General features: G+C 37.4%; 1 protein-coding gene and 1 long non-coding RNA gene across 5 annotated transcripts in view; one reads left to right on the forward strand and one right to left on the reverse strand.

The window, feature by feature from the left end:
* LOC133638807 (PALM2-AKAP2 fusion protein-like) overlaps positions 1-14,293 on the reverse strand; it is a 170,180-nt gene that overhangs the window by 6,476 nt on the left and 149,411 nt on the right. For all 3 annotated transcript variants that reach the window (XM_062031781.1, XM_062031780.1, XM_062031779.1), the window contains one exon: positions 10,246-10,424. In XM_062031781.1, coding sequence (XP_061887765.1) covers positions 10,246-10,424 — 179 coding nt within the window. The remainder of the gene's footprint in view (positions 1-10,245; positions 10,425-14,293) is intronic.
* Positions 12,292-14,293, forward strand: part of LOC133638808 (uncharacterized) — a 35,512-nt gene continuing 33,510 nt past the window's right edge. For both annotated transcript variants that reach the window (XR_009823687.1, XR_009823686.1), the window contains exon 1: positions 12,292-12,479. This is a non-coding gene — a long non-coding RNA (uncharacterized LOC133638808). The remainder of the gene's footprint in view (positions 12,480-14,293) is intronic.

The following is a 14,293-nucleotide window of genomic DNA, read 5'->3' on the forward strand; positions in this document are numbered from 1 at the left end:
AACATAACATCCATCATTGTCACATCCAACATGACATCCATCATTGTCACATCCAACATAACATCCATCATTGTCACATCCAACATGACATCCATCATTGTCGCACCCAACATAACATCCATCATTGTCACATCCAACATAACATCCATCATTGTCACATCCAACGTAACATCCATCATTGTCACATCCAACATGACATCCATCATTGTCACATCCAACATAACATCCATCATTGTCACATCCAACATGACATCCATCATTGTCGCACCCAACATAACATCCATCATTGTCACATCCAACATAACATCCATCATTGTCACATCCAACGTAACATCCATCATTGTCACATCCAACATAACATCCATCATTGTCACATCCAACATAACATCCATCATTGTCACATCCAACATAACACCCATCATTGTCACATCCAACATAACATCCATCATTGTCACATCCAACATAACATCCATCATTGTCGCATCCAACATAACATCCATCATTGTCACATCCAACATAACATCCATCATTGTCACATCCAACATAACATCCATCATTGTCACATCCAACATAACATCCATCATTGTCACATCCAACATAACATCCATCATTGTCACATCCAACATAACATCCATCATTGTCACATCCAACATAACATCCATCATTGTCACATCTGGATAACATCCATCATTGTCAAATCCAACATAACATCCATCATTGTCACATCCAACATGACATCCATCATTGTCGCATCCAACATGACATCTATCATTGTCACATCCAACATGACATCCATCATTGTCACATCCAACATAACATCTATCATTGTCACATCCAAAATAACATCCATCATTGTCACATCCAACATAACATCCATCATTGTCACATCCAACATGACATCCATCATTGTCGCATCCAAAATAACATCCATCATTGTCACATCCAACATAACATCCATCATTGTCACATCCAACATGACATCCATCATTGTCGCATCCAACATAACATCCATCATTGTCGCATCCAACATGACATCCATCATTGTCGCATCCAACATGACATCCATCATTGTCGCATCCAAAATAACATCCATCATTGTCACATCCAACATAACATCCATCATTGTCACATCCAACATGACATCCATCATTGTCGCATCCAACATAACATCCATCATTGTCGCATCCAACATGACATCCATCATTGTCGCATCCAACATGACATCCATCATTGTCGCATCCAACATGACATCCATCATTGTCACATCCAACATGACATCCATCATTGTCACATCCAACATAACATCCATCATTGTCACATCCAACATAACATCCATCATTGTCACATCCAACATAACATCCATCATTGTCACATCCAACATAACATCCATCATTGTCGCATCCAACATAACATCCATCATTGTCACATCCAACATAACATCCATCATTGTCACATCCAACATAACATCCATCATTGTCACATCCAACATGACATCCATCATTGTCACATCCAACATAACATCCATCATTGTCACATCCAACATGACATCCATCATTGTCACATCCAACATAACATCCATCATTGTCACATCCAACATAACATCCATCATTGTCACATCCAACATAACATCCATCATTGTCACATCCAACATAACATCCATCATTGTCACATCCATCATTGTCACATCCAACATAACATCCATCATTGTCACATCCAACATAACTTCCATCATTGTCACATCCAACATGACATCCATCATTGTCACATCCAACATAACATCCATCATTGTCACATCCAACATGACATCCATCATTGTCACATCCAACATAACATCCATCATTGTCACATCCAACATAACATCCATCATTGTCACATCCAACATAACATCCATCATTGTCACATCCAACATAACATCCATCATTGTCACATCCATCATTGTCACATCCAACATAACATCCATCATTGTCACATCCAACATAACATCCATCATTGTCACATCCAACATAGGATCAATCAATCAGAGGTTTAAAAGTTGACATCAAACACAGAAGGAGTGACACAACACAACACAACACAACACAACACAACACAACACAACACAACACAACACAACACAACACAACACAACACAGCAGAAGATAGAATAACAATAAAGTCCTACATGCTAGGCCGTGTTGACCACTAGTGAAATATAACATCATATAAGTTGATATAAATAAATAAGTATATCTGCTGGTGTTAGACTGTAAGGATGTGTTGTACATTCTTACATATGTGACTTCATGTAAGAAATATACCTTCTTCTTTCTCATCATATTAGGATTATAGTCTCATACTTCTTCTTTCTCCTCATATTAGGATTATAGTCTCATACTTCTTCTTTCTCCTCATATTAGGATTATAGTCTCATACTTCTTCTTTCTCCTCATATTAGGATTATAGTCTCATACTTCTTCTTTCTCCTCATATTAGGATTATAGTCTCATACTTCTTCTTTCTCCTCATATTAGGATTATAGTCTCATTCTTTTACAGTTTGATTTCTATAACTATATTATAATCTAATTACTTTTACCACTTTATTCTCATAATATATATTTTGGCCCACATCTGCGGTGTCCTCCAAGGTTTCTCATTGTCATCCCATTGGGGTGAGTTTTTCCTTGCCCTGATGTGGGATGTGAGGCTTGTGCAGCCCTTTGAGACGCTGCTGATTTAGGCTATATAAATCAACTTTGATTGATTGATTGACTTTGAAGTGTTTTTTACCAACAATGATGAACTTTGACAACCTGAAGAGATCAGCGTACTTCCACACAGCGACATACCACTCTGAACATGTCATCTTGTACACTCTGAACATGTCATTTTGTACAGTTTGTCTCCTCCAATCACATGACACACACATGTGTGCACCAGCAAGGACACAAACGTGTGCAGACATCTTACTTACACGGGGATTGAAGTGATGTCATGCTAGTGTTGTTGTGTCATGTCCTAGAACACGGGGATTGAAGTGATGTCATGCTAGTGTTGTTGTGTCATGTTCTAGAACACGGGGATTGAAGTGATGTCATGCTAGTGTTGTTGTGTCATGTTCTAGAACACGGGGATTGAAGTGATGTCATGCTAGTGTTGTTGTGTCATGTTGTAGAACACGGGGATTGAAGTGATGTCATGCTAGTGTTGTTGTGTCCTGTTCTAGAACACGGGTATTGAAGTGATGTCATGCTAGTGTTGTTGTGTCATGTCCTAGAACACGGGGATTGAAGTGATGTCATGCTAGTGTTGTTGTGTCCTGTTCTAGAACACGGGGATTGAAGTGATGTCATGCTAGTGTTGTTGTGTCATGTCCTAGAACACGGGGATTGAAGTGATGTCATGCTAGTGTTGTTGTGTCATGTTCTAGAACACGGGGATTGAAGTGATGTCATGCTAGTGTTGTTGTGTCATGTTCTAGAACACGGGGATTGAAGTGATGTCATGCTAGTGTTGTTGTGTCATGTTCTAGAACACGGGGATTGAAGTGATGTCATGCTAGTGTTGTTGTGTCATGTTCTAGAACACGGGGATTGAAGTGATGTCATGCTAGTGTTGTTGTGTCATGTTCTAGAACTAGGCTGTCAAAGTGGTTTTACTGATGGCTGCATAGTCACATACTAAACTCAAGTTAAAATACATGCAATTCTTCTGTCAAAATTGAAAGAAGGAATATATTTAGCCAAAAAGATAAAGCACTCATTATTTGGCGGGCCAGATTTGGCCCCCAGGCCTTGAATTTGACACATTTGTTCTATAACATCAAATTGATTATCATATTGTATCTTCACTTTGTAAAGTTGAGTGCGTTTATTACTGTGTTTTAGGACTAGAGTTGCATCAACAAAGGAAGTACACAGGTGGTATATAGGAAGTACACAAGTGGTATACAGGAAGTACACAAGTGGTATACAGGAAGTACACAGGTGGTATACAGGAAGTACACAAGTGGTATACAGGAAGTACACAAGTGGTATACAGGAAGTACACAGGTGGTACACAGGAAGTACAGAGGCGGTACACAGGAAGTACACAGGCGGTACACAGGAAGTACACAGGTGGTACACAGGAAGTACACAGGTGGTACACAGGAAGTACACAGGTGGTACACAGGAAGTACACAGGTGGTACACAGGAAGTACACAGGCGGTACACAGGAAGTACACAGGTGGTACACAGGAAGTACACAGGTGGTACACAGGAAGTACACAGGTGGTACACAGGAAGTACACAGGTGGTATACAGGAAGTACACAGGTGGTACACAGGAAGTACACAGGTGGTACACAGGAAGTACACAGGTGGTACACAGGAAGTACACAGGCGGTACACAGGAAGTACACAGGTGGTACACAGGAAGTACACAGGTGGTACACAGGAAGTACACAGGTGGTCCTCGTCTTTATCACATACTTTTCTATGGTCATGAACACACACGCACACACACACACACACACACACACACACACACACACACACACACACACACACACACACACACACACACACACACACACACACACACACACACACACACACACACACACACACACACACACACACACACACACACACACACACACACAAACACACACACTAGTGTACGAGCACACAGTTGTGGACCAGTCACTTTTCATATGAACTTAAGATTGAGTATAAAGCAAATAAAAGGCAAAATGTTAAAGTATTTAAAATTACATTTCAAATAAAAACATGTTTACTCTTTTTGTTGTAAATAAACTTTCTATCTTCTTTATTTTGCCACAACTCGAAAGAGGCTAAGAATGCAGTGTTATATTTACAATCATCACATTATAATAATAATAATAACCATCACATTATAATAATAACAATCATCACATTATAATAACAATAACAATCATCACATTATAATAATAATAATCATCATCACATTATAATAACAATAACAATCATCACATTATAATAATAATAATAACCATCACATTATAATAATAACAATCATCACATTATAATAATAATAATAACCATCACATTATAATAATAACAATCATCACATTATAATAATAATAATAACCATCACATTATAATAACAATAACAATCATCACATTATAATAATAATAATAACCATCACATTATAATAATAACAATCATCACATTATAATAACAATAACAATCATCACATTATAATAATAATAATCATCATCACATTATAATAATAATAACAATCATCACATTATAATAATAATAATCATCACATTATAATAATAATAATCATCATCACATTATAATAATAATAACAATCATCACATTATAATAATAATAACAATCATCACATTATAATAATAATAATAACCATCACATTATAATAATAACAATCATCACATTATAATAATAATAATCATCATCACATGGTCAGTAGACATAGTTATAATAATAATAATAATAATAATATTGCCAATAGAGATGAGATTGTGTTGATTTGACCTGACCTAGGTCTGCCATTAAAGGACAGGTTGGGGTCAGAGGTCAGAGGTTACCTCATTAGCCAGCAACACACGAGCGTACTGAGCGAGCAGCAGGAGAGAAGCAACAAGACATAGTCAGTAAATAGTCAGGACATAGTCAGTACATAGTCAGTACATAGTCAGTATATAGTCAGTACATAGTCAGTACATAGTCAGTACATAGTCAGTACATAGTCAGTACATAGTCAGTATATAGTCAGGACATAGTCAGTACATAGTCAGTATATAGTCAGTATATATAGTCAGGACATAGTCAGGACATAGTACATAGTACATAGTGAGGACATAGTCAGTATATAGTCAGGACATAGTCAGTACATAGTCAGTACATAGTCAGTATATAGTCAGTACATAGTCAGTACATAGTCAGTATATAGTCAGTATATAGTCAGTACATAGTCAGGACATAGTCAGTACATAGTCAGTACATAGTCAGTATATAGTCAGTACATAGTCAGTACATAGTCAGTACATAGTCAGGACATAGTCAGTACATAGTCAGGACATAGTCAGTATATAGTCAGTATATAGTCAGGACATAGTCAGTATATAGTCAGTATATAGTCAGGACATAGTCAGGACATAGTCAGTACATAGTCAGTATATAGTCAGGACATAGTCAGTATATAGTCAGTATATAGTCAGTATATAGTCAGGACATAGTCAGTATATAGTCAGTACATAGTCAGTACATAGTCAGTATATAGTCAGTATATAGTCAGGACATAGTCAGTACATAGTCAGGATTTAGTCAGTACATAGTCAGTACATAGTCAGGACATAGTCAGTATATAGTCAGGACATAGCCAGTATATAGTCAGTACATAGTCAGTACATAGTCAGTATATAGTCAGGACATAGTCAGTACATAGTCAGGATTTAGTCAGTACATAGTCAGTACATAGTCAGTATATAGTCAGTATATAGTCAGGACATAGTCAGTACATAGTCAGGATTTAGTCGGTACATAGTCAGTACATAGTCAGGACATAGTCAGTACATAGTCAGTACATAGTCAGGACATAGTCAGTATATAGTCAGGACATAATCAGTACATAGTCAGTATATAGTCAGTTTATAGTCAGGACATAGTCAGGACATAGTCAGTACATAGTCAGTATATAGTCAGGACATAGTCAGTATATAGTCAGTATATAGTCAGTATATAGTCAGGACATAGTCAGTATATAGTCAGTACATAGTCAGTACATAGTCAGTATATAGTCAGTATATAGTCAGTACATAGTCAGTACATAGTCAGGACATAGTCAGTACATAGTCAGTACATAGTCAGTATATAGTCAGTACATAGTCAGTACATAGTCAGTACATAGTCAGGACATAGTCAGTACATAGTCAGTACATAGTCAGGACATAGTCAGTATATAGTCAGGACATAGTCAGTACATAGTCAGTATATAGTCAGTATATAGTCAGGACATAGTCAGGACATAGTCAGTACATAGTCAGTATATAGTCAGGACATAATCAGTATATAGTCAGTATATAGTCAGTATATAGTCAGGACATAGTCAGTATATAGTCAGTACATAGTCAGTACATAGTCAGTATATAGTCAGTATATAGTCAGGACATAGTCAGTACATAGTCAGGATTTAGTCAGTACATAGTCAGTACATAGTCAGGACATAGTCAGTATATAGTCAGGACATAGTCAGGACATAGCCAGTATATAGTCAGTACATAGTCAGTACATAGTCAGTATATAGTCAGGACATAGTCAGTACATAGTCAGGATTTAGTCAGTACATAGTCAGTACATAGTCAGGACATAGTCAGTATATAGTCAGGACATAGTCAGGACATAGCCAGTATATAGTCAGTACATAGTCAGTACATAGTCAGTATATAGTCAGGACATAGTCAGTATATAGTCAGTATATAGTCAGTATATAGTCAGTACATAGTCAGTATATAGTCAGTATATAGTCAGTATATAGTCAGTACATAGTCAGTATATAGTCAGGACATAGTCAGGACATAGTCAGGACATAGTCAGTACATAGTCAGGACATAGTCAGTACATAGTCAGGATTTAGTCAGTACATAGTCAGTACATAGTCAGGACATAGTCAGTATATAGTCAGGACATAGTCAGGACATAGCCAGTATATAGTCAGTACATAGTCAGTACATAGTCAGTATATAGTCAGGACATAGTCAGTACATAGTCAGTATATAGTCAGTATATAGTCAGTATATAGTCAGTACATAGTCAGTATATAGTCAGTATATAGTCAGTACATAGTCAGTATATAGTCAGGACATAGTCAGGACATAGTCAGTACATAGTCAGGACATAGTCAGTACATAGTCAGTATATAGTCAGTATATAGTCAGTATATAGTCAGGACATAGTCAGTACATCGTCAGTATATAGTCAGTACATAGTCAGTACATAGTCAGTACATAGTCAGTATATAGTCAGTACATAGTCAGGACATAGTCAGTATATAGTCAGTACATAGTCAGGACATAGTCAGTACATAGTCAGTATATAGTCAGGACATAGTCAGTACATAGCCAGTATATAGTCAGTACATAGTCAGTACATAGTCAGTATATAGTCAGGACATAGTCAGTACATAGTCAGGACATAGTCAGTACATAGTCAGTACATAGTCAGTACATAGTCAGTATATAGTCAGTACATAGTCAGTACATAGTCAGTACATAGTCAGTATATAGTCAGTACATAGTCAGGACATAGTCAGTATATAGTCAGGACATAGTCAGGACATAGTCAGTACATAGTCAGTATATAGTCAGGACATAGTCAGTATATAGTCAGTACACAGTCAGGACATAGTCAGTACATAGTCAGTACATAGTCAGTATATAGTCAGTATATAGTCAGGACATAGTCAGTATATAGTCAGTATATAGTCAGGACATAGTCAGTATATAGTCAGTAGTATATAGTCAGTATATAGTCAGTATATAGTCAGTATATAGTCAGTATATAGTCAGGACATAGTCAGTATATAGTCAGTATATAGTCAGTATATAGTCAGTACATAGTCAGTATATAGTCAGTATATAGTCAGGACATAGTCAGTATATAGTCAGTATATAGTCAGGACATAGTCAGTACATAGTCAGTATATAGTCAGGACATAGTCAGTATATAGTCAGTATATAGTCACTATATAGTCAGTATATAGTCAGTATATAGTCAGTACATAGTCAGTACATAGTCAGTACATAGTCAGGACATAGTCAGGACATAGTACATAGTGAGGACATAGTCAGTATATAGTCAGTGTATAGTCAGTATATAGTCAGTACATAGTCAGGACATAGTCAGTACATAGTCAGGACATAGTCAGGACATAGTCAGGACATAGTACATAGTGAGGACATAGTCAGTACATAGTCAGTACATAGTCAGTATATAGTCAGGACACAGTCAGGACATAGTCAGTACATAGTCAGTACATAGTCAGTATACAGTCAGGATATAGTCAGTACATAGTCAAGACATAGTTAGGACAAAGTCAGGACATAGTCAGTACATAGTCAAGACATAGTTAGGACACAGTCAGTACATAGTCAAGACATAGTTAGGACAAAGTCAGGACATAGTCAGTACATAGTCAGGACATAGTCAGGGCATAGTCAGTACATAGTCAGTATATAGTGAGGACATAGTCAGGACATAGTACATAGTCAGGACATAATGAGGACATAGTCAGTATATAGTCAGGACCTAGTCAGGATATAGTCAGGACATAGTCAGGCAATAGTGAGCACATAGTCAGTACATAGTCAGTATATAGTCAGGACAGAGTCAGGACATAGTCAGTACATAGTCAGTATACAGTCAGGACATAGTCAGTACATAGTCAAGACATAGTTAGGACAAAGTCAGGACATAGTCAGTACATAGTCAAGACATAGTTAGGACAAAGTCAGGACATAGTCAGGACATAGTCAGTACATAGTCAGGACATAGTCAGTACATAGTCAGTATATAGTCAGTACATAGTCAGTACATAGTCAGTACATAGTCAGTACATTGTCAATACATAGTTAGGACAAAGTCAGGACATAGTCAGTACATAGTCAGTACATAGTGAGGACATAGTCAGTACATAGTCAGTACATGTCAGGACATAGTCAGGACAGGATGTGAAAATGATCAACAACAATAGTACACACAGTCGCTAGAGGAAGGAACATTTGATAGAGAAAATACTTTTACTTTCATTTGCTGCCTTAAGTCTGGAATGTTCCCATGTGTTGAAGTATGTGCTGGCAATGAGTGAAAGTGAAAGTGAAAGTGAAAGTGAAATAACAAATCCCAGCACAGTCCAACATGGATTTAGTCCACCTTACATTACACCTCATTACAACATGAATTACAGTGTCAAGCAAACACAAGACTTTCTTTATCCACATACTGTATGAATAGGAATATGTATATGAATATGAATACTGTGTGAATATGATTATGAATACTGTGTGAATATGATTATGAATACTGTGTGAATATGAATATGAATACGAATATTAATACGGATATGTATATGAATAGGAATATGAATATGAATATGAATATGGATATGGATAAGACTAAGAATATGAATATGAATACGGATATGAATATGGATATGAATATGAATATAAATATGAATACAAATATGAATACAAATATAAATATGAATATGAATACTTACACTGTTGTCCTCCATGTGTTCCCTCCTTTTGACCTTGTGTGTTTCATAGTCTTCCATCAGGGTCTGCATGAAGTTTTTGGGTCGTGGTCCTCCTGAGTCCTCACTGCCAGCATCAGACAGAGTTCCTTCTGAAGGTGAGGGTGACACAGGCGGTCCTGCTCGCACCTTCTCGATCTTTCCTGGAGCACAATACCAGTCTGGATTGACTTGATTGGAACACAACATCTTCTTCTTCAATCAGCTCTTCTAGTACACTTAGGTCTATTTGGCCAGTCATCAGACTTCTTCTAGTACACTTCAGTCTATTTGGCCAGTCATCAGACTTCTTCTAGTACACTTAAGTCTATTTGGCCAGTCATCAGACTTCTTTTAGTACACTTAAGTCTATTTGGCCAGTCATCAGACTTCTTCTAGTACACTTAAGTCTATTTGGCCAGTCATCAGACTTCTTCTAGTACACTTCAGTCTATTTGGCCAGTGATCAGACTTCTTCTAGTACACTTAGGTCTATTTGGCCAGTCATCAGACTTCTATTACACTTAAGTCTATTTGGCCAGTGATTAGACTTATTCTAGTACTCTTAAGTCTATTTGGCCAGTCATCAGACTTCTTCCAGTACACTTAAGTCTATTTGGCCAGTGATCAGACTTCTTCTAGTACACTTAAGTCTATTTGGTCAGTGATCAGACTTCTTCTAGTACACTTAAGTCTATTTGGCCAGGGATCTGACTTCTTCTAGTACACTTAAGTCTATTTGGCCAGTGATCAGACTTCTTCTAGTACACTTAAGTCTATTTGGCCAGTGATCAGACTTCTTCTAGTACACTTAAGTCTATTTGGCCAGTCATCAGACTTCTTCTAGTACACTTCAGTCTATTTGGCCAGTGATCAGACTTCTTCTAGTACACTTAAGTCTATTTGGCCAGTGGTCAGACTTCTTCTAGTACACTTAAGTCTATTTGGCCAGTGATCAGACTTCTTCTAGTCTATTTGGCCTGTGATCAGACTTCTTCTAGTACACTTAAGTCTATTTGGCCAGGGATCTGACTTCTTCTAGTACACTTAAGTCTATTTGGCCAGTGATCAGACTTCTTCTAGTACACTTAAGTCTATTTGGCCAGTGATCAGACTTCTTCTAGTACACTTCAGTCTATTTGGCCAGTGATCAGACTTCTTCTAGTACACTTAAGTCTATTTGGCCAGTCATCAGACTTCTTCTAGTACACTTCAGTCTATTTGGCCAGTCATCAGACTTCTTCTAGTACACTTAAGTCTATTTGGCCAGTGATCAGACTTCTTCTAGTACACTTAAGTCTATTTGGCCAGTCATCAGACTTCTTCTAGTACACTTAAGTCTCTGTGGCCAGTGATCAGACTTCTTCTAGTACACTTAAGTCTATGTGGCCAGTGATCAGACTTCTTCTAGTACACTTAAGTCTATTTGGCCAGTGATCAGACTTCTTCTAGTACACTTAAGTCTATGTGGCCAGTGATCAGACTTCTTCTAGTACACTTAAGTCCATTTGACCAGTGATCAGACTTAAAAAGCCATAAAGTTGTGTATTTCTTGCAGTCCTTGCAATTTTGATAGCAACGATAACATAAAACCACATGACTAAAATGCATGGATGACAAAAACAAATCCTCTTTAGACATCCTGAAATTGTTTTCCATAAAAGTTGAATGGGGTTCTATGACCTTAAGTACTACTGAATCTATGGGAACACATACAATAACTCTTTACTGTCACTTGTAGGGGGGATGTAACAATATGACTTTTCATATCACAGTTATCCTGACCAAAATGATCACCCTTAAAGGAGCCATATGTAGAAATGTCATGTCAAGTCATCATTAAATGATGTCATTAATAAATCATCTTCTTTTCCAATACCTCTATCACTGATAACAGTAGTTCATATGATCATTTCTAAATTACATTTACAGCCCCTAAATTGTATTATTGTTTTTATTTCGATGCCCCGCCCTCCATTGTTTGACCAATTACAAAGTCTGTGAGTGTGTCACATCCAGGTTGCCATCTTGGTCTGGCTACTGCCACTGGTAAAGTTACTAAACATGTTAGACTTAGTCCATCTAAAAGTTACCATTCTTAACTTATTCATGACAAAGCCAGGAACTAAACCAGGATTTGTGTCGGGGATGCCTTTGAAAGATGGACACCATTGAATGTTTTCATCTGACGCAAAACTTGCTCATTTCCTTCTTGATAGGTAAGTCAGGCATTTACCTTTTCTAATGACTTGTAATAAATGGAAATGGACATTTGCTATGTCAACTATATTGTCCAGTACAGTCTATGATCTTGTCTAACAAAGATAGTATGTTCCTGCAACCAATGTTAGCATGCTAGCCCGGTCAATGACACATGGACATACATGCTAACATATGCTAGTTAGCATGTATGTCCATGTGTCATCCAACTGACAGGACAACATGTATTTAGTACTAATAAAAGCTATGTGGATATGTGTAGTGTCAGTGCCTATTTGCTTCTCAATACGCTGAGGAAATGCGTCCAACATTAGCACAGCTAATTGTGGTTTCTGGTACTGTACAGTGTGTGCATCAAACACATATGGTACAGTACAGTATGTGCATCAAACACATATGGTACTGTACAGTATGTGCATCAAACACATATGGTACTGTACAGTATGTGCATCAAACACACATGGGGTGTATTTGCTTGGTACAAAATAATGCATGACATGTATTATTTGTGTATTGACATGCTAGTAGGCTATATGATTTATGCGTAACGTGGCTTTTGCGTAATGTGGCTTGGCTCATAGAATTGCGCTCTGCACTGGAATATGGTGATGTGCGTACATGGAAGACACTGTTGGATGCAACATGGGGTTATGGAAGACACTGTTGGATGCAACATGGGGTTATGGAAGACACTGTTGGATGCAACATGGGGTTATGGAAGACACTGTTGGATGCAACATGGGGTTATGGAAGACACTGTTGGATGCGACATGGGGTTATGGAAGACACTGTTGGATGCAACATGGGGTTATGGAAGACACTGTTGGATGCAACATGGGGTTATGGAAGACACTGTTGGATGCAACATGGGGTTATGGAAGACACTGTTGGATGCAACATGGGGTTATGGAAAACACTGTTGGATGCAACATGGGGTTATGGAAGACACTGTTGGATGCAACATGGGGTTATGGAAGACACTGTTGGATGCAACATGGGGTTATGGAAGACACTGTTGGATGCGACATGGGGTTATGGAAGACACTGTTGGATGCAACATGGGGTTATGGAAGACACTGTTGGATGCAACATGGGGTTATGGAAGACACTGTTGGATGCAACATGGGGTTATGGAAGACACTGTTGGATGCCACATGGGGTTATGTTATGCTGAACCAAATGTGGCCATCATTTTAATGTGGGCCTTGACTTGCCATCAAAGTAGGTTCTATATCATATTTAATATATCATCATTAGGATGCAGTCAAACTACACATTTTAGCAGGCTCATGCCAACTATCTGTCCCGACTGATTGATTGAAACTTTTATTGGTAGATAGTACAGTACAGTACATATTCCCTACAATTGACCACTAAATGGTAACACCCCAATAAGTTTTTTAACTTGTTTAAGTCGGGGTCCACTTAAATTGATTCATGGTAAAATGACTAAAATATTGCTGTGTAACTTTACAAATACATTTGGCTAATGGACATGAGTCAAATGTGGCATAATTACTGAGTAAATGTGGCATAATTACTAAGTAAATGTGGCATAATTACTGAGTAAATGTGGCATAATTACTGAGTAAATGTGGCATAATTACTGAATAAATGTGGCATAATTACTAAGTAAATGTGGCATAATTACTGAGTAAATGTGGCATAATTACTGAGTAAATGTGGCATAATTACTGAGTAAATGTGGCATAATTACTGAGTAAATGTGGCATAATTACTAAGTAAATGTGGCATAATTACTAAGTAAATGTGGCATAATTACTGAGTAAATGTGGCATAATTACTAAGTAAA

Source organism: Entelurus aequoreus, linkage group LG21 (genome assembly GCF_033978785.1).
Source record: "Entelurus aequoreus isolate RoL-2023_Sb linkage group LG21, RoL_Eaeq_v1.1, whole genome shotgun sequence".
NCBI classification, from domain to species: Eukaryota; Metazoa; Chordata; class Actinopteri; order Syngnathiformes; family Syngnathidae; genus Entelurus; species Entelurus aequoreus.